Source organism: Syngnathus scovelli, chromosome 7 (assembly GCF_024217435.2).
Source record: "Syngnathus scovelli strain Florida chromosome 7, RoL_Ssco_1.2, whole genome shotgun sequence".
Taxonomy (NCBI): domain Eukaryota; kingdom Metazoa; phylum Chordata; class Actinopteri; order Syngnathiformes; family Syngnathidae; genus Syngnathus; species Syngnathus scovelli.
The window spans coordinates 3,726,168-3,748,929 of record NC_090853.1 but is presented as its reverse complement, the minus strand read 5'-3'; the positions used below and the strand labels follow the sequence as shown (position 1 = coordinate 3,748,929).

General features: G+C 47.6%; 1 protein-coding gene across 1 annotated transcript in view; it reads right to left on the bottom strand.

Moving 5' to 3' along the window:
• The window catches only part of ryr1b (ryanodine receptor 1b (skeletal)), a 35,795-nt gene extending 14,458 nt beyond the window's left edge, over positions 1-21,337 (bottom strand). The window contains exons 1-66 of the mRNA XM_049726861.1: positions 21,122-21,337; positions 17,638-17,760; positions 17,461-17,562; positions 16,279-16,353; positions 16,128-16,206; positions 15,891-16,003; positions 15,728-15,827; positions 15,535-15,631; positions 15,237-15,311; positions 14,994-15,150; positions 14,602-14,766; positions 14,417-14,538; positions 14,147-14,333; positions 13,943-14,078; positions 13,775-13,870; positions 13,595-13,713; positions 13,399-13,532; positions 13,074-13,315; positions 12,807-12,999; positions 12,514-12,730; positions 12,335-12,439; positions 12,067-12,170; positions 11,893-11,976; positions 11,664-11,823; positions 11,449-11,596; positions 11,181-11,386; positions 10,951-11,125; positions 10,628-10,836; positions 10,166-10,512; positions 9,947-10,082; positions 9,685-9,845; positions 9,452-9,614; positions 9,189-9,275; positions 8,895-9,121; positions 8,241-8,685; positions 7,618-8,151; positions 7,338-7,538; positions 7,159-7,270; positions 6,946-7,089; positions 6,468-6,741; positions 6,248-6,365; positions 5,943-6,075; positions 5,648-5,878; positions 5,403-5,586; positions 5,233-5,344; positions 5,043-5,163; positions 4,792-4,961; positions 4,503-4,723; positions 4,341-4,431; positions 3,773-3,913; positions 3,530-3,693; positions 3,376-3,454; positions 3,201-3,290; positions 2,994-3,131; positions 2,850-2,927; positions 2,704-2,779; positions 2,523-2,646; positions 2,056-2,171; positions 1,920-1,987; positions 1,651-1,772; positions 1,421-1,470; positions 833-893; positions 625-751; positions 450-558; positions 286-367; positions 74-204 (exon numbers count right to left, since the gene is read on the bottom strand). Of these exons, the coding sequence (XP_049582818.1) occupies positions 74-204; positions 286-367; positions 450-558; positions 625-751; positions 833-893; positions 1,421-1,470; positions 1,651-1,772; positions 1,920-1,987; positions 2,056-2,171; positions 2,523-2,646; positions 2,704-2,779; positions 2,850-2,927; positions 2,994-3,131; positions 3,201-3,290; positions 3,376-3,454; positions 3,530-3,693; positions 3,773-3,913; positions 4,341-4,431; positions 4,503-4,723; positions 4,792-4,961; positions 5,043-5,163; positions 5,233-5,344; positions 5,403-5,586; positions 5,648-5,878; positions 5,943-6,075; positions 6,248-6,365; positions 6,468-6,741; positions 6,946-7,089; positions 7,159-7,270; positions 7,338-7,538; positions 7,618-8,151; positions 8,241-8,685; positions 8,895-9,121; positions 9,189-9,275; positions 9,452-9,614; positions 9,685-9,845; positions 9,947-10,082; positions 10,166-10,512; positions 10,628-10,836; positions 10,951-11,125; positions 11,181-11,386; positions 11,449-11,596; positions 11,664-11,823; positions 11,893-11,976; positions 12,067-12,170; positions 12,335-12,439; positions 12,514-12,730; positions 12,807-12,999; positions 13,074-13,315; positions 13,399-13,532; positions 13,595-13,713; positions 13,775-13,870; positions 13,943-14,078; positions 14,147-14,333; positions 14,417-14,538; positions 14,602-14,766; positions 14,994-15,150; positions 15,237-15,311; positions 15,535-15,631; positions 15,728-15,827; positions 15,891-16,003; positions 16,128-16,206; positions 16,279-16,353; positions 17,461-17,562; positions 17,638-17,760; positions 21,122-21,169 (9,739 nt within the window). The 5' untranslated portion in view covers positions 21,170-21,337. The remainder of the gene's footprint in view (positions 1-73; positions 205-285; positions 368-449; positions 559-624; positions 752-832; positions 894-1,420; positions 1,471-1,650; positions 1,773-1,919; positions 1,988-2,055; positions 2,172-2,522; positions 2,647-2,703; positions 2,780-2,849; positions 2,928-2,993; positions 3,132-3,200; positions 3,291-3,375; positions 3,455-3,529; positions 3,694-3,772; positions 3,914-4,340; positions 4,432-4,502; positions 4,724-4,791; positions 4,962-5,042; positions 5,164-5,232; positions 5,345-5,402; positions 5,587-5,647; positions 5,879-5,942; positions 6,076-6,247; positions 6,366-6,467; positions 6,742-6,945; positions 7,090-7,158; positions 7,271-7,337; positions 7,539-7,617; positions 8,152-8,240; positions 8,686-8,894; positions 9,122-9,188; positions 9,276-9,451; positions 9,615-9,684; positions 9,846-9,946; positions 10,083-10,165; positions 10,513-10,627; positions 10,837-10,950; positions 11,126-11,180; positions 11,387-11,448; positions 11,597-11,663; positions 11,824-11,892; positions 11,977-12,066; positions 12,171-12,334; positions 12,440-12,513; positions 12,731-12,806; positions 13,000-13,073; positions 13,316-13,398; positions 13,533-13,594; positions 13,714-13,774; positions 13,871-13,942; positions 14,079-14,146; positions 14,334-14,416; positions 14,539-14,601; positions 14,767-14,993; positions 15,151-15,236; positions 15,312-15,534; positions 15,632-15,727; positions 15,828-15,890; positions 16,004-16,127; positions 16,207-16,278; positions 16,354-17,460; positions 17,563-17,637; positions 17,761-21,121) is intronic.
• Positions 21,338-22,762: the final 1,425 nt, after the last annotated feature.

Genomic DNA, 22,762 nt, shown 5'->3' with positions numbered 1-22,762 from the left:
GATTTGAAGTTTTTTTTTTTTTTGGGGCAAACCAACTTTATGTAGGGGTCTTGAAATTGAACTTTGAACTCACTGGTTCTTTCTCGGGGCGTCTTAGTGGTGTAAACTGAAAAAGCATTGAACTCATTCAGCTCGGGCTCAAGGAAGGCGACGGGCATGGCGGCTGCCAAGTGCGCCAAACATTCGCCAAGAGCGGGACGCTGTCTGCACGGGAGGGGGGGGAGCGAGGAAGGGAGGATAATGAATATCTTGAAGGGGGGGGGGGTGAAGATGAAGGTTACTTACTTCTCCACATGCGGTGTCTTGACCGTGCCCAGCGAGTAGATGCTGCACATGATCCGGTAACAGGAGATTTGCAAGTCGTCCACTGAGGAGAAGGAAAGCCATAGTCTTACTCCGGAGAGCTAACAAACGTATGGCGTGAGGACTATTAGCGGACCCGGACTCACTCATGACATCGTCTCCAAACTGGTGCTGAGCGATGTGGTCGAAGAGCGACGTGAGGACGGGCAGGAGAGCGTTGGTGGTGTAGTTGATGTTTTGGGCCACGCCTTTCACCTATGACAAGCGGCAAGGTTCAGTTGTGTCGGTTTTGATGACCCGATTATCAGGTTGGCTTCTGACCTGGTTGCGGCTGGAAACCTTGCCCAGCTTGAGATTCTCCACCATCTTCTCAATGTCGTCGGCAGCACTCTCAAAGAACTGACGCAAGCCGGCCTTGACGATCTCGGGCCCTGACTTCATTACGGTCCTGAGATGGCGACCCATAAATAAAAACATTTTTTTTCCCAGAACTTGAAGCATACATTGAAGACCTCAGGACGAAACGCACCTGGCATCCAGCGAGCGGGACAGAATGTGAAGGCAGTTGACAATGGCACTTGCATCCGTTCCTAGAAGGAGGTCAAGGGTACTTTAATTTAAAAAAATATTTTTTCCACTCCTGTCATTTAGAAAAATTTACCAAAATTTCGTGCTCTACTTTTTTAAAATATTTTTTTTCAGGATGCGGCTTGCTAGTCAATTCCTATATGAACAATTTGCAAAATCATTCAATTAAAATAAACAATTAAAAAAATATATTTCACAATTTATTTTTGCATTGATACGGATTTTTTTTTTTAGACCACCAATTTCAAAATTTGGCAGAATATAGCTGATAAGCAATTAATCAATAAAAAAATGCAGTAAATATTTTTTTAATTGGCCAGATATCTGCATTTTATTCTGCCAAATATCATAATTGGCATCGCAACAACATTGTGACGAACTCACATTCAAATCACACTCAGGCTGTTAGTGGGGAAAACAAACAAAAAAAAAAAGACGTGTTAGATGAGAGCACGAGAGGGCAAAGAAAACGGAAAAAAAGGAAGATGCGGAGGACGACAGACACACTCGCGCCGTGCAGATCGCTTACCAAAAAGAGAAACTCTGTGCCTCACCAAAGCAGCCAATTTACAGAAGATACTGACAAGGAGGAGAAAATAAGAGGAAGAGGACGATGAGGAGAAAACCAGGGAAGGAAAGATGGTTGAGGTGACGTGGAAAGCCGACATTGGGAGGGGCGAGAGGGCAGAGGACAGACGCATCACACACCAGTTGCTTGAAATATTAGATAGATATTTAAAAACGAAAATTAAGCTCCACCTTGCGATCATTTCCTTCTCCTTGTTGGAGGAATGTCCTCCACTTCCCAGAACTTTAGCAGGGGTGGAGAGGAAGTAGAGGCAGTGGTTCTTGAAGTACTGATTCACAAGTGGTAAGAGAATCTGTGGACAAAAAAATAATTAATAATTAGTCCGATGTGTGACCTTCTTGTCCAGCAGGCAGGGGCGGAGCTACGTGGGGGCCAAGCAAGGGCCCGCAAACCCAGGTTTGACAACCACAGCTTATAAAGTCACATTTTTTTGCCGCACCTTGGCAAAAAATTTGATTTCTTGCTCATGTGGTGACTTCTCCACTCGCCCACTGCTAACCACGGCCTCTGTGGAAAGAAACATCGTGAACCAATGTGACCTCAAAGTTCAGGTAGTGAAGTTGTGTCTTGCTCACCCAGATGAGCGATGAACTCCTGGGCAATGTCCATCCATTTGAGAAGCTTCTGGAGGAAGCCGTAGGCAAAGCGCTTCTCGATGGATGAGATGTCCTGCTCCATGTCCTTCATGCCCCTGACCGTGGAGAAAGCAGGGAGAAAAAAAAAAAAAAAATTATAGTATATTTATATATATAGAATATATTGATATATAATTATATATTATATAAATTTTAATATTATTACCAATATTCTATAATAATTAATCATAAAATTATATAATAATACATTTATATTATTAATATATTAATTATATATTTAGTTATAATTATATTCATTTTATTACATTTATATCTATTAAATAGATATTAATAAAAGGTGTGTTTTGATGAATGAAAAAGTATATCACTCCGAATATTTATTGTGACTGAGTACATTTGCATTACTATGATGTCATGTCATAGGCGGGAAACATTTTTACGCCGACCTGGTGACGGCGTATCCGTTGAGTTGGAGGAACTTGAGGACATCCTGTGCTTTTTCTCGGTCTCTGGCCTTCTCCTTAGCCGTCAAGGTGTCGTAAGGCACCAGCAGAGGATGCGTGCCGCCACCTGAAAGGAGTCGTCCCTCAGCAACTTTCCTCTGGTGACGGGAAAAAACTCGCTCACCTTTAGACTGAAGCTCCAGCTTCTTCTTCCGGCCCCACGTGTTGTGGTAGTTTTCAGCCAGCTGCTCGGCCATGGACTGCAAAAAGAGAGAGATGAGATCAGCGTCTGGTGGAGGTCAAAGGGCGAGACAGACGTGCGGTACAAACCTGCAGCTCTCTGGACAAAGCCATTCCGGTGATGTCTATTGGTTGAGGGCTGTAACCGTGGCTGGGATCATACGTAGCCTTGGAGACACAGATATATATATATTTTTTTTCTTCTTAATTAAGTATAAGCCTTAACGACAGTACCTGAGCAGTTTGGGAGAGTTTGCGTGTGGCGGCCTTTTCAATGTCTCCCTCGCCATCTCGGGCTTTCTCCAAGGTCCACTCCCATGCCAGCATGGCTTTGATGGACTCTTTGATTGGCCAGCGGTAGATCTCTTTGTCCTGAGAAGCAAGCGGGATCAATGAAAATGAAAATATCTTCGGATCGAAGAATGTAAAAAGGACCGTCACCTTTTCTGAGAATGTTTTGTACGGCCTGAGCATTGGGTGAGTCTTGCCGTTCTCGTCCAGCACCTCTCCGTAGGTCCAGTTGTTCTGAATCTGTCAATAAACCAGTTGAAGAAACATTCGTGAACATGAAGAAGGAAAAAATAAATATATATATATATATTTTTTTAGAACTTACCTTTTCAAATGCCCATTTATCATGAGTATGCTCCGCGTACTTGTTGATAAAGACGTCCAACCTCTCGGGGATGATGGTGCTGTCGACAAATGGATAATTATTTTTCTCTCCCAATTTCATTTTTTCAATCGTCTATTTTTTTTGTAAATCTCACTTGGTGGTCTCCACCGGTTTGGGATCAAAGTTGCCCTCGGCATCCACAGACGCTTTCTTTTCCATGTGAGAGGAGTAGCTGGCATCCACGTAGTCGGGCGGGATGGCCCCCGCGATGCCGCACAGGCACGGCATGGCGATTTTGAAGAGCTCCGCGTCGAATTTCTACAACGTAGGGGATGGATGCAGGAGAGCAGAGTTATGAAAAGCACTTGGAGGAACACTTGGTGTGCTCTGCTCTTACTTTGTGGGCCAACGACTCAAAGATTCCCCAGAAGAGTTTGCGGGAAAGATGGAGCTCCTCCTCCGAGGTCACGCCGAAGTTGGCCCAGCCGTTCGGCAAGCAGTAATACTTCCAGCAGCGCTCGTAGTGATTGGTCAGAAGCTGCAGGGTAATCGTTTATCTCAGTGGTGTCAAACTTTGGCCTTAAAATTGTATTTTAAAAATAGAGGTGTTGCTAACAATATTTATTACCATTCATCTTGTTTTTTTTGAAATTTGAACAGTTTTAATGTTCATGCCCCTGACCGTGGAGAACGCAGGGAAAAAAATTATCGAGATTGTAGTTTTATTATTTATATTAATTTGAATTATAGTATATTTATATCTAGAGAATATATTAATATATAATTCTATATTAACATATAAATATGACTAATATTACTAATATAATAATTTAAATTTTAGAATTAATAATTGTCATTTCAAAATTATTACATTTATTTGGGTTGAGATTCATAACAAACGATGCGGCCCGCGACAAAAATGAGTTTGACATCTTAAAAAAAAAATTAAAAATGATGAGGGAAACCTTGAGCGACATCTTTGCATATTCGTTGAGGATGGGCACGTCAAACACCAGCCGCCTGAGCAGATGCTGAAGCATGGACGGCCGGAGGTACCTGCCGACAATCCGTCACAAATAAGCAACACGGGTCACGCTGACCCGGCCCGCTTTGGCGACCCGACTGACTTGCAGAGCCACATGAGGCACTCCTCGATGACGTCCCGCTGGGCCTTGGTGAGGGCTCGGCCGCGGGAAAGCCGGTAGATGGTGTGCAGCATGGAGTCGATCATGATGGCGCGGTGGTCGGTGCCGGCGAATAGCGGGGCGCATTTAGTGAGAAGAGGCAGGACGGCCGAGCAGAGGTAGCGGTTCAGTGCCAGCGCCATTTCCGTGGTGCTGAAAGCCGGCTAGAAGACGAGAGCTCAGAGTTTCCGGTTTGCCGCTCGACCAACGGTCGGTCCGCCGAAGGACTCACGGTGTCGAGAGAAGCCGCGGCTCGCATGTCGGGCAGGAAGCCGACCTCCAGCACGTGCAGCAGGAAGTCCTGGTTCTCAATACCGTAGACTCTGTCCAGGAAGAGCACCATGGAGGCTTTGTGGTCGGGCACGAAGCTTCCGGACATCTTGGGCTCTACAACCTGACCATCTGCAACACGGAAACGAAAAAAAATTAAATCAGACAAACACGTCACCCAAATCAAAACGAAATCTAGAATTTGAACTTGACCTTTTCCGTGCGAAGGAATCTGTACGGGCAAACTGATGACTCCAACAAGATCTTCGATTGGCACCAGAGACCTCAGGATGGCTCGGATCCTCAGAGCTTCGCCCTTGCCTGCTTCGATCAGCTGGCGGACGAATAAAGATGCATTAGTTTCTACATCTGGAGAAGTGAGAGGACTAAGATCTCCACCCACGTGCATCTCTGGGGCGCAGCGACCCAGCAAGTCAATGAGGGCCGAGTAGAAGGACATGATGGCGTTCCCCAGATGCACGCGGCTTTCTTCCTGTTGCTCCTCACCACCGAACCTGACGAGGAAAAAAAATGAGTTTTCTGGACCCAAAAAGGTTTGAGATGGACACCTACATGAAGCGTCTGTCTTTTTTGACAGTAGGTCCGTCCCTCGCCGGGTCCTCCGAGATCTTGATGGCCTCCTCCATGGCGGCCAGCAGACCGTTGCCGCCCTCACCTCGCAACGCCGGGCCGAAGCACTCGGGCCGGCGGATGAGAAGACGCACCACCACGTTGGCGTTCTCCTCCACGCTCTCTCCTAAAGAGGGACGGGAAGGATGAAGAGAGTGTCCGGTCCAAGATGGAGTCGGCACCGTTACCATTCACAAAGACGGCAAAGCGCAGGAAGTCCAAATATCGTTCCCCTCCGCAGGGGTTCCAGCCAATGTCGGGGTAGCCCTTGGACAGCAGCATGGGGCACATCTGCAGGCCGCAACCTGCCAAGTACGTCACCACCATCTCCAGGTCCTGCTCCTGCAGCGCCAAAGCCAGCTCGTTGTTGTCGATGCAAGAGGCCGCCGCAACGTCCAGAGGAGTGGAGCCCCGCATGCCTACAAATATTTCGGTTCATTATCAGAACAAGATTTAAAGTTTCGATTCGGACAGATAACCGACCCAATCCGATGCCACTGTTCTGGAGCAGGTAGCCCAGATGGTCAAACATGGAGCGCTGGTTCTGTCGGCTGATTCGGCAGAAGTAGCACAAGAAGCGGCAGCAGTTGGTCACCATTTGGGGGAAGCGGATCTCCTGCCGAGCAAAAATGTGGAACAGTGAGTGGTTCCATCAACACAGCATGATGGAGTTTTTAAAAAATAAAAAAAATATTTACCTTTGATGCAGATTTTAATTTATTTTTTTGAATTTTTTTATTTATCTTAAAAATATATATATTTATTTTTTATTTTGTTTATTTATTTACCTTTGAGTCTCCTCCGCCACCCAACACGTTGACCATCACCTCCATGACCGTCTCGTGCATACCAAGAGCTCTCATCAAATTGGGGTGCTGGTAGAACACCTTGTTGTTCATGATATTCCTGAGAAAAAAAAAAAAAGTTCAATTTAGTTTTTATCAAATATTTGTTATAATTTTTTTTTTTTATGACTTTGGATGTGGACCAAGTGCACTCAATTCAGACCCGATGCTCTGGATCATGAGGCGCTCCTCCTCCGGTCCCATCTGGACGATGAGCAACGATCGGATCTGGCCCAGGCACTCCAGAAGGTCCATGGTGTCCTGGTAGGACACGGCGTTGATGGCGTACGCTTTGGGCAGCGCCCGGATCAGCTCGCCCAGGCCGTCGTACTGCCGGTGGAGCAGGCTGAACATCAGGCGAACCAGCTCCGGGTTCTGGATGAACGATTCCTGGGCCCAGTGGATCATGGTGTGGGAGATCAGCTCCTGAAGGGTGCCTGCGTGGTGAGAAACTTTGAAAAGACTTTTCCGAATGGAGTACGATTAGCTGCTTCATTTTTTGTTCTCGGTAGAGCAGAGAGGGGAGGGGTGAGCAGTTACAGGACATTGTGACCTACTAAGAAGAATTAAAAGTCTTGCAGATATTTCCTTCCTTCCACATTTCTCCAATGGTTCACATTTTTCTATGTGTGGGATCTTACTGGGTTTAGGCTCCTCCTCCACCTCGGGCTTCTCCTCCTTTTCCTTCTTTCGCAAGTTTGTCACTTTGTCCACCAGACTGAGAAGTCTTCCACTCAGCGAGGTGTCCACCTCCTCTTCCTCCGTCTCCTCTTCGATATGTACGCCTTCGGGAGGGGAATGAAAATCGGTTTAGAACAAGAAGTAGAACGGGAGATGTTTGCGGGTGTCCTCACCGCAGTGAAGGAGGAGGTCATTGTGAAACTCTCCCAGAGTGTCCCGAACATCCTCGGGCACAGGACAATCTTCATCCTCAGGACTGTGTTTGAAATTGGTCAGCAGAAGAACCTGAAAGTCGTGGAAAAAAAAATCAATTTGCCATATTTTTGCTCATGTTCCTGCGTTCTCACTGTACCTGGTCCTGCGGCGGCGAGCGGAACTCGCGAGTCTTGCGTGCCGTCTCGGCAGCCGACATGGTGAAGGCTCTCATGAGGTCGTTGTAACGGACGCGCTGGTTGCTCTGAATTTCGTGCACAAAGTTGTCCGAGTAGGCCACGATGGCCTCCACGCGATGGCGTAGCTCGCAGTCGCAGAAGTACTGCAGGAGCGTGCACATCTGAGAAAGATTTCACAAAACAAAAATTGAGGTCATGTTCCCAAAGAAGTCTCGGAGCCGAGTCTCAGAAATGTCCAACCTGCAGTTTGACAGATTCCGGCAACTTCATCTGAAGCAATCCCTCCTCCAGACCTTCTTCTTCTTCCTTCAATTCTGCCTCCAGCAACTCAGCCTCCTTCTTCGCCTCCTCTTCTGCTTTATCCCCTTTGGCCTCGTCTTCCTCTTTGGTCTCTTCTGCCTCCTCCTTGGGCTCTTTGTCCATCTGGTGCTCTCCTTTCTCCAAAGCTTTCAGCTCCTCTTCCTCCTCCCCCACACCCTCGTCCTCCAGCTCGGCTTCATCCCCTTCCTCCTTCTCCCCGTCCGCTTGGCCTTTAGCTTCCTCCGTTGGCGCCTCTTCCTCCTCTTCCTTCCCGCTGAACACGTTGGGATCGATCATCTTCAGGATGTGCTTGGTGTCCTCGTCGTTGAAGATGCCCATGATGAGCAGTGTGCTGATCAGCTTGAGGATGGGAACAAAGTGGAACTCCACGCTACCTCCCACCGGGTCGCGCATGGCCTGGCTACCGTCTAGCACGGCTTCCGTTAGCATGCTAATGGCTAGCGTCTTTAGCTCCTGAAGTGGGCGAGAAGAAATAAAAAAACGTTACAGAGCCCCAAAAATCATCAAATCATTTTGGTGGACCACGTTCATGAACTTCTCACCTGCAGTGGGAAAATTGGACTCAGCGTATACAAATCCGGATCCATGCCCACAAAATTGATGGAGGAGAAATGAAGTTTTGGTCGCAAGCAGGTGTTGAGACCCACGCCGGGAAGGGAATGGGCCTTCTTGGTGTCCGGATAGAGGCTGATGCTGAGCGTTTCCTCCGTCATGGGCACGATGAACTCCTTGTTGGTGCCCAGGCGCGCCCGCTTGGCCGACTCCAGGTGGATACTGATGAGGAGGTCGTAGTAGCCGCTGCGGAGCGGACCGGGCAAGTAGGTGTTCTCGATGGCGTAGAAGAGCTGCGATTCGTCTACGTGGCTGCAAAGAGCGTGGGCCACGCGGTTGTTGCCCAAGGCGCATACGGCGCAGTAGAGCATCAGGGTGTGGTAGTGGAACTTCATCAGGTCCTGGCGCTCCGACAGCTCCAAGATGTCAATACACCTGAACGCAGAAACATTTGCTTCATCTTTAGGACAATCGTACGCTTCTAAATAGGCTTGAACAATTCACTGATTTCAACTTGACATTTTGATATAGTAGGCTGAAATTTTCAAATCGACCAAACCTTCCAAAAAAATCGGATTCATTTTCTAGATTAGCTAGCTAAATAGCTAGCTAGATAGCAAGATTGATTATTTTTGCTGTCCTACCTGTTCTCCTCAGGGATGTGCAGAGCCATCATGACAAGAGGTTCGCTGCACTCCACCATCCAGCCCAGCTTCTCATTCACTTTGCCCACCTCAGGGTTGAGGAAGCGATTGGGCATCCGGCTCCAGATGACCGGGGTCAGCATTTGGACGTCCAGCCTCGGGGGGCACTGGGGCACCGGGTTCTTGCGCTCGCTGCGGAACATGGCGGCCGAGATGGGCATGATGTTCTGAGGGGCGGAGTGAAGAAGGTTTGAGAGGGAAGCGATAGGGGAAATGTGGGCGTCAGGATCGGACCTTGAGTTTTCCCAGCTCCAGTTGGACCATGTTCTGGCTGGAAGGTTGGATGAAGACAGCAGGGAACAGCTTGGTGTTGGGCTCCACCTGAGACGGAAAATTGTTGGTTTTATTTTCCGCACTTAACTCTTTACATCCTAGCGACGAGAAAACCCGTCATTGAAAATAATATCCCGTCGACTTATTTATATTTGAATGAGCAGATGAGACTCTCTGGAGGCTCTCCCTGAAAATGAAAAGAAATACAATTTTGCAACACTCACCTGGTAGAAGGTGTTAATTTCCTTTCCATTGGCCGTGAAGGTCATGAGCCCCGTGGCCAAGTCCACCAGGCAGCCGACCACCATGTCCTCCTGACTGAAGCGGGTCTGCTGAGTGCTGACCAGGTCCCCTCCCCAAACCATGTAACAGTTGCTGTGCTTCATGCTGCACGGAAACAATCACAACCGTCCGCTGAAACTTCACGAACATCAGCAACGACGTGAGACGAACCAACCTGTCGTGGATGTTGCCTTTGTCGTCACCCACAGTGACCGTGACGTTCCGTACTTTGGAGAGATCGAAAGTTGGATCAAACTGGTGGTAGTCGGGAGTAACCCAACCGATCCACACGCCTGTCGGCTCCTGCCCGGCAAAGATCCTTATCGAATAGTAATACTGGAAGCAAAATGGCAGGCGGAGTTAGAAAAATCCTAAAAATGTTTACGAATTAAAATTTATGGACAACTAAAAACCAAAGACGGCACGGTGTGTCTTACAGTGGTGGTGTTTAGAATGATCTCGGGGTCGTCTCGGTCGTCAGGGACCACGTCTTCCACCAAACGGGGCACGGTTGGAGGGGCGGGGGGAGGCGCAAGAGGTGTCATGGCCGCCTTCTTGGCCTTGAAGAAAAATCTAAGGTGAAGAAAGGAGAATTGTTTGCTTTGAGTCCATCAGAACAGAAACAGCACTTAAAATGGATTAGTTATTAATCTTACCCTCTTTTCTTTCCTTTCTCTGACATGGCGTCCTTCTCGTTTTCCACCGAGATCTCTTTGGGTACAGACGGCTCCTTCTTGTCTTCCTCCTGCTCCTTGCGACTGGCTGATTTCTTGAGGACCTCATACTCCGAGTCGGGCTCCACCACCACCACTTCGTCCTCAGGAATGGTGAGCGTTCGGGTGAGCAGCGTGGTGCCCGCCGGGATCTTGAAGATCTCGTGGAACTGGACGGGCATGCTGAGCCTGAGGAACATCATGTCCGTGTTGGCGTTCTGCGAGCCGAAGGTCTTGTGGGTCAGCTTCAGGCAGGGGGCACTGTCCACGGTCCCGTCCACTCGGGAGACCTAAGGAATTGATGACGAGTGATTTTTGTCCAGTCTAGTAGTCTTTATGGAACGTATTAATTGCATTGCCATTCATTTCAATGGGGAAAGATGATTTGAGACAGTCGAGAGTTACCTCCAGGTGGTTGTGGTCGGTGGGGACGGGCTGAAACTGGGGCAGGCTTTTGCTGAACCACATGGTGATGTCCCGCTTCATGTTGATGGCGAAGGGCTCGAAGCCTTCCTGAAGGCCGCAGATGGCGAAGTAGCGTAGGCTGCTCACATTCTGGCCCAGATTAATTCGTCCGACCTGGGACAAGCCCAAAGCGCAAACTGGGATGAAACCTGAGGAGTTAAAAAAAAAAAAAAAATCCATATTTCAAACCACCTCCAGATCATGTCGAATTGTTGGAAAGATAATAATTGATATCAATTTTACATTCAGCTCTTCTTTCTCACCTTCGCCAATTTCAATATCTTTGAACGCCATCTCCGAGCCAGAGTCGCTGATCAGCATTTCGCCGTTGAGCGTGAACATGATGTTCATCTCCGTCAGGTCGATCATGCAGCCCACCACGTCGCCGGACTGCCACTGGCGGCCGAAGGGCTCGTTGCCGATGTGCCACCGTTGCGCCTGAAAACGGAAAAATGTGAGGAACCGCAACACTTTTTGATTGAGTCGGACTCACCTTGTTGCCGTTGAAGACGTACGCGAGCTCATCGGCTCCCAACTCAGTGTCGGAGTGGACGTTGGGACGAGCCCAGCCCACTCGCATCTCGCCCGTGGTCACCGCCTCAAACTCAAAGTACCACTTCCCTTGCGTGATGGCGTACGACCTCTCGGCCCTGAAGAGTCGGACCTTATCGCCGCGGATGTTCTCCAGGCCGTGGCCAGCTGCGGCGGCAGAAGATTCTGAGACCTTGGCCCGATTGTCAAACACTTGTGTTTGGACTCACTGCTCTCCTGGTCCGGAGGCTCAATGTTGTAGCCGTAGCCGATGAGCGTGCGGACGGCGTTGTTGACGCTGTCCCTGTTGGTCTTCTTGGTTCTCTCGTCCAGCAAGTTGTAAGGCACCAGACGAGGGTTTCGCTTGTTGAGGATGTCCTGAAACAAAAGTCCACAAAGTTTTGTCAAAGTGATTCTTCCGAGACGACGCGGTAAATTTCGGTACCTGCACTATGCTGTAAGTCCAGCCCTGTCGGACGCGATCTCTTGCCCAAACATTATGTCCGTTTTCGGCCAGTTTTTCCACCAGCTGGTTCTGGTTGGGTGTCAGCTTGACGTGATTGAGGTCAAGTGGCGCCGGCTTGTATCCATTGCTCATTATGTAGCTACACAAAGCACAAATTTTTGTCATATAAAATATTTGTGATGACCGTCAAGACATTTTGAGACCGTACGTCTTTGGCAGCTTGATTTTCTTGAGGTTCTCCTCAGCTTTTTCGTCACCCATGCCCACATGGCAGCCCAGAGCCAGGAGAGTCCTGTGAGACCACGTCACCAAAACAGACATCAAGCCGAGTCAAAGTCGAGTTTTGAATCCTTTTGAGTTCAAATCCCAACAAGAAGCTCACTTAAGCGTCTCTCCGGACATCTGCAGGTTGTAGTTCCTCTCGGGCTCCGGGAGATTCTGGAAGTCCACCAAGCAGGGATGAAGCTTCTTGTTGTCATCTCTCAACTGTGAAAAATAATTAAATAAATAAAAATATTATTATCATTTATGTATTTATTACTTATTGTTTATTATTTTTATTAGTATTTTATTATTATTTTTATTTTTTTATTATTATTAATTTAATTGTTTTTGTTTGAGTTATTACAGTCATCCAATTCCAGACTCACAATCCCGTAGGTCCATCCCTGCTCGATGCGAGTGATCGCCCACAGCTCGTGAATATTCTCCGCCAGCTTCTCTCGGATTCTCTCGAGGTGTGGCGGTAGCACAATCTGCACCCGTAGATAGGTAAGGTCATTAATATTCATATCAATCATTTTGTGCTTTTTAATTTTTTTTTAATTACCTGAACGGTGTCCACGGGACACGGCGTGAAAGAGGTGTGGGTGAGCGACAGGGTTGGCCCCAGAAGGTTGCGAACGCCGCTGAAGTCGTGTTTGTACTCCTTGATGGGCTCGATGCGCATCCGCTCTCTGGGCAGGAGCGCCTCGTAGCACGGCGCGTAACCCGGCGGCGGCATGAACTTGAAGTCGCCGTGGCGACCGCCCAGCAGGAAGCGAGCTCTGGAGAAGAGAGAAGGCGTGGGAAATGTCAACGGACATCCAACAGGTAAGGGAGGGGGGGAGCTGTTGATCTTACTTGACTCCCGCTGAGAAGCTGATGACTGGGAAGAAAAGGGCGTCCACGTTGAAGTTTTCAAACATGCCCTGAACGGGGTGCCCGTTGATCCGGAAGGAGATACTGGGCACGCTCAGATCCAGACAACAACTGACCACGTCGTCCGCCGCCAAAGTGTGCGCGGCGGGTGACGCGACCTGCCGCGCCACTGTGCCTTTTTGAGGAAAAAAAAACGCAACTCCATCGTCAGGAAATCCGGCCTCGAGTTCCGACGGTCCGCCATCTTACCCGACCACAAGTGGAGGCCGTCGAAGCCGTATGAGTAGAGGTCGTCGCCCACGCCGTTGCCCCCCCAGCCCTCGCCGCCTCCGGGGTAGGGGCTGTAGCCTTCGGTCATGGCCCAGCCCACGCGGAGATGCGACGCCTGCGCCGTCACGAAGGGTTCTACGTAGTCCACCATCATCTCGTAGTACCACTTCTTGTACTGCGTGGAGCCCTCGCACGTGCCCAAGAAGATATTCGGCCGGACGCTGAGCACACATCGTCACAATTAGTATGCTGATGTATCCAAAGTGGTGTCGGTGCTTCTTGGTATCGGTACTGGATTGAGTACCTGGTTACATAATTTACAATGTTGGTCTGCAGCAGGAGATCTCGGGCCGGAAGCAGGTTCTCAGTGATGCGGTTCTGATTGGACCTCACAGCCACACCGTTACACACGCAGAGAGAGCGCAGGACATCCAGAACCTAAAAAAATATATATATATATGACTAAAATATGTTTTGAGGATAAAATCTCCAAAACGCACCTTGTGGTTCCGTCCATGCTTGTCCAGGAGAGAGATGATGGACTTGATGTGGTTCTCTTGGATGATGTTTAGAACCTCGGGGCTTTCAATGAGCACACAGTAGAGCACCTCCAGAATACCTAAATAATAAATCAAATATAAATAAAAAAAATCTACAGTCATGTTCAGATGATCAGATACCTGATGAGGCCTCCAGGCGGTCCAGTTTGCTGACCAGCCAGTCCAGGTTGTCGCAGAACAAGGCGCAGTTGGAGCGGTTGCCCCTGATGAGCGAAGCTTTCCAAAAGACGGCAAAGTCATCACGTGACATGCATGCGCTTGTTGATCTTCACGCAGCGGTTGTCCTACCCAGCAGCTCGTAGAGAAGATTGACAATCTCCTTCCAGGACTCTGCCGCTTCCTCGCCTGCAAATTCCGAGAAGTGGGCCGCCGTGTTGTACACGTTGAGCCGGTCAATGCACTCCAGCACGATGGTGATCATCCCCTGCCGGAGAAAGACACGGACCAGCAGGAATAGAAGCTCAAGCCCGAAACTCACGCGGCGCCGCCTACCTCCTCCTGGAAGAGATTCTGCCGGTTACGAAGGGAGCGAAGCTTGGTTTGCTTCTCCTCGTGCTCCAGCTCCTCCTCAGGAGGACGGAAGTAGAAGATGAGATCCTGCAGGGAGAGGATGACGCCCTCCAGAGGGAGAGACAAAGGCCCTGGAGATTTGTTCTTGGCGGTCAGAGAGTCCAAACCCCTGGAGACAAGGCGGACAAATCCACCAACCGATGATTTTTGAAGCATTGGTCTGAAGATGAGCAGGAACTTTGATGTGCGTACTTGATGAACTGCCTAAAGAGACCCATGGTGCTATAAATCATCCGAGCTGCTTGGGACTCCTCGGTTTGGGAGCGAGACACGGTCAGGGCATCGTCCATGTGTCCTTCTTGGTGCAGGATGACCTGGAAGTAAAGGAGCCATCACGGAACGGCTCCGATATGTGGAGGTTCTTCAAAGAAGCACACCTTCCTCTTCATCATCCCCAGACGCGCCGCTTTGGCATCTAGCGCGGCGTACGTCATCCACAGGCCGGTGGACACGTGCTGCACGAAGCACATGGACTCGCCGTACTTGATCTCCGGGATGCCCATCCCCTCCACGTCTCGCTTGTGAGCCACGTCCACTTTCTCCTGCTCGCCGGAGAACAATTAGAAAATAAAGAATGACAGAGCTGCACGACTCAGAGAAAAAGATTCAGATAAATCTATGATGTAGCGACCAAATATTGATTTTCAGCTTCGTGAATGCATGCAATGTTGTTTTTATCCGCTAGGGGTCACTGTTGTGATATTTTACAGGGCCTGTTGTGGGATGTTGGAGGACATTTTTGTGGAAAAAAAAAAAGGTCCTATCAGACCTTGGAGGCGCGGAAGCAGAAGGCAGACACTTTGGTGTTGGCTTGGTCCGCGTCCGCCACCATCAGGCCCTTCTCCTCATCCAGACACAGGTACCGGCCCGTGGTGATGTGGCGGATGCGGAAAGATTGCCCCCATTTTAAGTGGCTCCCGCTCCAACTGGAGGCAACGGAGGAAAAAAAAAGGTAATATTTTTGGGAGAATAAAGAAAAGTCACTTGTTAAAGTTGACTTGTTTCTAGTCACCTGATTCGCAAAGGCTCCAACCGCCACAATGAACGAGCCTGGCTGCAAACGGCACCGCCTTCGTAGTGAGCCATTCTGGAACACACAAAAGATGACGGGAAGATAATACATTTTTTGTTATTGTTATTTGTTACATCATAAAAGTTTAAGCTACAGAAAAAACAGAAAACATGACAAATATGTAAAAGAAAGTTATAAAATGTAATAATACCAATAAAAATATCAATTAATAAATAACAATAAAAATAAACAAACAAATAAAGAAAGAAATAAGGAATTTTACGCAGTTTCTTCTGACCTTCGCTTCTCCTCTCCTTCCTCCGGTGTGGAGATACTCAGACACTCGTCCATGTGACCGTGGAAGAGCCTGAGAACGTGACCGCCCGTCAGGAACCCTGAAAACAACAACGTAGGAATTCCCGACACGCTTAGCTTAACAATGCTAATTATTCATCTTACTATCTTATTGTTAATATATTGTGTGTTTGCACCTTCAGCGAGTTCACATCCAGAACTAATGGGGTTCATATTCCACAGAGTCTGCATGAAGGAGGCGTCCACCATCAGATCTCCACTAGCGTAGGACAGGTGCTGAAGGACAAAGGAGGAAGGTCAACTCGATACAAACCGGTTTGCTTTTACGAGGAGTCTCACCAGGTATCTCTCGGAGGAAACGCTGACAAGGATGAGGTCATCCCCCACGCGGACCTTTTCACCTTCAGACCTCTGCTTGGAGGCGGGATGAATCGTCCACCAACACGCTTCGCCTGCGTGGCGAGAACATGGCGGCGGGCGAGCTTAAATGTTACGAGGTAATACAACCGAGGCTTTGGCGCCATCTTCTGGCACTTGAAGGCATTACAGATAGCAGGAAAAATGCAAATAATTTACCGGTGGAATCTTCTTGCAGGCCCACGTCAAAGGCCAGCTTGTCTGTGAGCGAGCGAGATGTGGTCAAACAGCTCAGGTACTGGAGGGAGAGTCTGGATTTAGAAATGTTATACAAAAAAAAAAACACACAAAAAAAAACAATTGGACTTACCATGCCCGAGTGGTTGTGCCTGAGAAGGATGGCGTGACCGTACAACAAGGTGCGATGGCCGCCACCTTGCGAGGACTGGGGGAGCAATAAAACAATTATTCAAAACGGATAACTACAGTTAATGGTATCGCAACTTTGGCGATACCGTTTTACAATCAGGAACTAGAAATTAGAAGAAAAGAAAATTGCCATTAATTTCATGCAATATTGATATAGAAAAGTATTTTTCAAAAATCCTCTGTCATTATTTCGGGGGAAAGTTTACGTATCAAAAGTACACTAGTGGTATCGGTTCTTGGTATCAGTATCGTACTGGTATCGGTCTTTAAAGAATTGATATCGAACAGCCCTACCAATAATAAATCATAATGATACGGGAACGACGATAAAAGGGATTTGCTAAATCTGTTGCGGTTTTTCGACATGCCACAAGGACGGATTGTTTCACCAAAACAATTCAGTCAGGGTGACGACAATGGCCTTTTATGCGGGGTTAAGTATTTCTAATCCCCACGGATCACACGGTTCAGGTATGTCAAGTACTACCGTCACACTGTTAGCTCCGGCGCTAACTTTGTCAGGACAGGTGGTCGTGCTTGTGTGTGTCGGGGGGAGGCGGGGGGGGGGGGGGGGGGGGGGGGGGGCAATTCGGGTGGTGTCTCGTTGCCCCTCCGACAGAGGTGGGCTGGGCACTCCACTGGGCCGCATGCCATGCTATTCTCAACCTCCCGACTCGCCTTGCTAATCTTCATCTGGGCTGCCCGACATGGAGCTAACGCTGCAAATGGAGCGCTTTGATTTGTTTTGATGTCTATTTTGAATATGCATCAAGTATGCCATTGCGGCGTGAGAAAAAAAATATAATAATACTGACATCACGTGAGACATGGTGCCAATGACATCACAGACATTTGTAGATCTCAAATACAATCGACGAAACATGATGACAGCCCTGCTCGAAACAGACACAAATGTGCAAGGACGGGAATATGAAGATGTCAACAGAGAGATCGAGGTTGATGTTCACACACATACCCATTTGTCCAAATCGACTGCCTGAGGGGGAGGGTGTCCACATAGCATTAAAAACCATCGCAAAAAAAAAAATGTAGCAGAAGTTTCGGATGACAAATATTTTGAGACAATCTCTACATCGTTGGAAATTTTTCCCTGGATTCCTACCTCGGTCATCTCCACCGTGTTGGCCAGCATCTCCTGCAGGGCACGCACCGACAGCGACTGCTCCAGAATGAAGCTGCATATTGCCAAATCAGGAGGCACTTTCTGAAAGAGAAAGAAAAAGGAGTCACGGACAATCAAAAATTGGTTTCAAATTGTTGAAGGTGAGCGATGACTCACCTGGGCGTTGGACGTGGTCTCCAGGAAGCAGAGGCGGTTCCCGAAGCCCTCGCAGGACAGACAAAGTTTGATCTGCTGCTCCTTCAAGATGGAAGCGGTGCACTGCAGAACCACCTGGTCGTCCTGCACAAAAAAAAAAAAAAAATCCGTCACATGGTGAGACTGCAAAAAATTCTCGTACCTCGCGTGCAAGACAATAAGTTGTGGAGGAGAACGTGTCTCATAGTTCTGTTTTGTTTGTATTGGTTTGTTTTCATTTGTGTTGTTTTGTGTTATTTTGTTTTGTTTTGTGTTGTGTTTTGGTTTGTATTGTTTTGTTTTTTGTTTTGATTTGGTTTGTGTTGTTTTGTGTTGTTTTAGGTTAATTATTTTTTTTGCGTCACGTAGGTGAAGAAAGGAAACGAGGTGAGCACACGCCCCGAGCCGAGCGCTAACAGTCCAGACAGTAATTTGACTGGTGCAAAACACAAGCGATAAACGCCCCCCCCCCATCCCCCCCACCCGACACTCGCCATTCTCAGCTGTTGCCTGCGCTCAGCTATTACACACGCAAGAAGATCCACCACTTAACCTGTCTCATTTTTTCTCGCCCACTTCTGCTCACATGCTTTCAGATGTTCAAATTTTGGGTCAAGAGCCACACGCTACTGTTTATGAGGCACAGCGGGAAAATGGAAAGTGACTCAGACGGGTGACCTCGTAAAAACTCAGGCCTTTGCCAAACGGTGTCCCCTCGCAAGCACCTGATCATCTATTGTTCCTCAGCCCCAAAATGTCCGCTGGCCTTCAAAGCACAGTCTTGCGCTCGCTCAATCATTCGGGATGATTTTGTGGGAAGACACTCGCTCGTCTTCCCACCGAGTTGTCCAGGTTGTAAGCTAGCGCAGAGGCCGCACAAATTTTGCCACTTAACTCAGCGCTTTATTAATAGAGGCCGCCTTCCGCATTTGAAGGTTGACACTTTGCAGCTAGCCAAACACACGCCCTGATTATTTGATAATCTCCCCACGTTCCAAGGAGTCGAGACATTTCTGAGTCAAGGTCAGGATGTCCGGTTATCACCTTTCTAACATACTATGACAATTTTGTTTCCTCTTAGTGTGGAAATTAATTTTATCTATCAACAATCTTTGGGATTTGAAAAATCCTTACGTGTTTAGCAGGTCTTACTCCAACTTCTGCTGGATTGACTTAAACATGTGGACCACGCAGGAGACAATTTGATGGACTGACATCTAAAGCCATGTAAAGCCCTCAAATGGTGTAACAAGCTGGCGCCACGCGCCGCTAGCTATGCCAAGTTGTCATGACGCACAACGGGCTCCTCACTCTTAACATAAACACCAATGTCGAGCTCCAGTAGTCCATAAAATGTTGGAATTTTACAGGCATGTCGCTGTTCTGTATTTACAAACAAAGAATGGCGGGGCATTATTCTGCTAGCTTAATGCTAGTTAGCATCTCTATAGGTATGCTGCTAAGTGACGATTCAAGCTAACAAACAAACGATGGAGGCGTTATCATCGGTGGAGCTAGAGTGGGGGGGCTGTGGGGGCCCCGCCCCCCGAAAGAAAAAAATCCTAGCACCGCCAGTGTTTATCTCTTGGCGACATTCACAATTATTTCCGGCTCACTTTTCCCAAATCAAATCTGAAAGCCATTTATTTTTAACAGCGGTGTTTGCAATTATACAAATTACTGTATCAAACAGTTTTGGGGGAAATAGTTTGCAGTATATTTGTGGCTTAAATGATTCATATACGCAATAACAAACAATTGTGGTGACTGCAGTGGTGCCTCAATTGTGTTGCTTTCAAAAAAGCATTGAAAAATCCATAACGCAACAATGTTAAGACTTCTCTTTTGAAAATGACTCAGCGGGGGAGCACGATGCTTTCTGCTCTCTCGATCTTTCTTTGCGCCATCGGCTCTTTGCCTGCGCTTGAGGCCCGAGCCCTTCGCTCCGCTCCGACTATTTTGGGCGGCTGCACCTGTCGAGATCACGTTGCCTCCTTCTGCTGACCGGCAGATACTTGGGCGCTAGCTTCTGAGTAGACAGCAACACGTTTTAGAAGCAGGACAAGCAATCAAGTCAAATGGACGACAATTGACGAGAAGGAAAATCAATCGATGGGATTGATGGTGGAAATCATCGATTGGAAAAAATCCACATGACTAGCTAGCTTTAGCGGGATGGCTCAACAATTAGCTCTCAGCGTGATGTCAGACAAGAGAAGCCCACCTGTTCATTGTGTACATAAGCGGCAACAGGTGCCGTGCGTGTGTGTGTGTGTCTCTCTGGATGTGTTCGTCCACTGGGCTCAACACTTATGGAGCCCCGCTTTGCCAGCAAAATCCTTCGGATCAAGGCAGCATCCGCGTCGGAGTCAAATGATTTTTCTTTTGAAAATATAGTCACGTAAAGATGCAAAGTGATGAAGGTAAAAGTGAGGGAGAGAAGCTACTGATGGCGAGGAAAGATGAAAATGGTCAGAAAATAAAAATCATCCTTCTGCATGACTGCAGAGATGGATTTATTTGAATATTATTCACATTCAAGTCACATAATGATCTTTTAAAAGGCATCTGGGGTTTTTTTCTGAAGAATTGATTTGTTCGGAGAAAAACCAGCATGTCCCAAAAGATGCTAGCAAGTAGGCCAATGGCTGCTCCAGCTTCTCCCTCCAGGGTGCACACTTATAGTGACACACTATAAAAAGCAGCTTCAATTATAGACTGAAACTCAAATACAACTTGAAAGTGTCTTTCTCGGCCACGAGAGGCGCAAACGATGACACAGCTTTTATATTCAATAGAAGAAGAAGCACGGCTAGCGTTTACAAAATGGCTAATTTTTCCAAATATTGCCCACTTCATAGAAACATGGCGTCCGGAAACCATGTGATGAGGATTTAAGCAAAGCGGAGCAGTGCAGTGAGTTCAAAGTGTCCCGACTTTGTGGTCATTGAACGCATCACCCTCACCATGTCATTGATGTCCATCACTTATTAAAAATTTATAATAAACCTTTGCAAGACCGAGCAGTGAAATACTTGAATGGACAGGTGTTGCTTCCATCCATTACAGTAGATATCAAAAGTCTACACACCCCTGATCAACTGCTTTTGTGGAGAAATGTGTCACGGCCCGACGTAAACAAGACTGAACTTTATGGCCAAATGAATTTCCCCGAAAAAAATAAATAAATCAGAGGTCAACCAGCAACTTTGGGGGTTTTACTGTAACTGAGCAACATCTGGACAGCTCCCAGCAACACTTGAGTTCCCTTTCCTCGGGTAAAAATAGATAACTGTGCTAACAGATGCACTGACCACTGTGTGATGAGATTTTTTTTTTTTTTTTTGGGGTGCAATGAGAATTCAGTCTCCATATGCTGCCCTGTCAATCAAATCCAAACCAGTCTTGGTGACCAATGTAACTTTAACTGGGTTAACTACATTATTAACTTCTTCTGCGGACTCACCGTTCGCAGGAACTGGATCTCCTCCTCTCCCTCGCCCCCTTCCGCCATCCTTCAGTGCGCGTTAGTGGCACCACCTCCAAAGACAAGACAAGATCCTTTAGTTGGCTTTGCGTGATTTCCTCTTCTCCCCCCCTCTCTCTCGGTTTCTCTCGGGTGTGAGAGCGTGTGGCTGTGCTGGAGGACAGCACCCGTCCGGGTCGACTCTCACAGTGCGAGAGAGGGAGGAAGGGAGGGAGGGAGGGGCAGCCACCTTGCCATGCCACCATGTTTGTAGAAGAAGGAGTGCCACTCCTTCACGCTGACACATACTCCTCCCTCCCCTCCTTCGTCATGTCTGAAGCTAAAAAAGGATGGAGGGGGGGGGGGGCGCAGCCGCTGTACATGTCCACCACCACATTCAGAAACTCACGTCAATTTCCAATTTGACATTTCCTTTTTTTAGCCTTTAAATTTCTGCAATCCTCAGTGAAAGCAAAGTGGTTAGTGATCAGCGGTGTTTGATCAAATAACAATTGCAATTCCACAATTGAATTTATTTTCTCCATTGTCAGCTTTAAATGAATCTTAAATTAATGGAAATGATTTTTGTTGATCCAATTCACCAATAATCTGCAGAAATATCATAAAAATAACCATTAACAGTGAACCCTCAGAAAACAAAATAATTAACACCTAAAATCCCATTATAGCACAGAAATGGCAAGCAGGTAATTTTTTTTTTTTTAATACACGTGTAATGAGGACTAAAACAATCTAGGCTAAAATGATTAATTATTATTAGAACAGTCAAGGCATATCATTTAAAAATACTTTCCTGACACAAATGACCACTTTCCTAATAGTTAGGGCTTTTGGCGCCATCTTGTGGTATTAAAGAAAAAGCACAACAGAAATTTGCACTACCTAAGCGTAAATAGGCCGTTTTTTTATTTATTGGTGGGATATTTCCAAATGTAAAATATGGACTTTGGCTCAGTAATGGTTGGGGAAACACTGGAATTTGCCAAAATCATTTCAGGGGAGGTGGATCTGCATGAGGGACAGTCCTCATGCAGATGCAGCACACGCACGCGCACACACTCCCACACATTGGCGTTCTTACCTGCTCGGCATCCATGTGGCGTCAGTCATCCTCTCCTCCATCGCCCACTGCGGCAGGTAAGGGAGAAGGCGTCGGAGGGACAAAACCGCCGCCTGCCACCGGCAGGACGTAGACAAGCAACCACTTGGTGACGCGCCACCGAAGACAACCACGCGAGGTGCATTATGGGAATTGAAGTTCCCAGTGCAACCCAGCTCCAACCGTGGCTCCATTTTCGCCCAAGTCATGACTTGGCGTCTACTTGTGTAGTTGCCTTGTTACACCAATAGATGGCGACATTGTGATAATATTCGGGCTCAGTGGAGGAATCGCGCTCTTCTATGCAACCGGGAAGATGCCGAGGAAAGATGGAAGTACTTGTCATGGTCACCTAACCAATAAAAACAACACACAAATGAAAATGAGTAGAAAAAATAAGAACACAAGAGCGGAAAAGGTTAATAGTGTCAGACTAAAGAGGTTATGCACCACCTTCCGTGCTCGGAAAAACAGGACGAAGCACTTCCTTCTAGTTCAGGTCACCAGAGGAGCAAAAATAT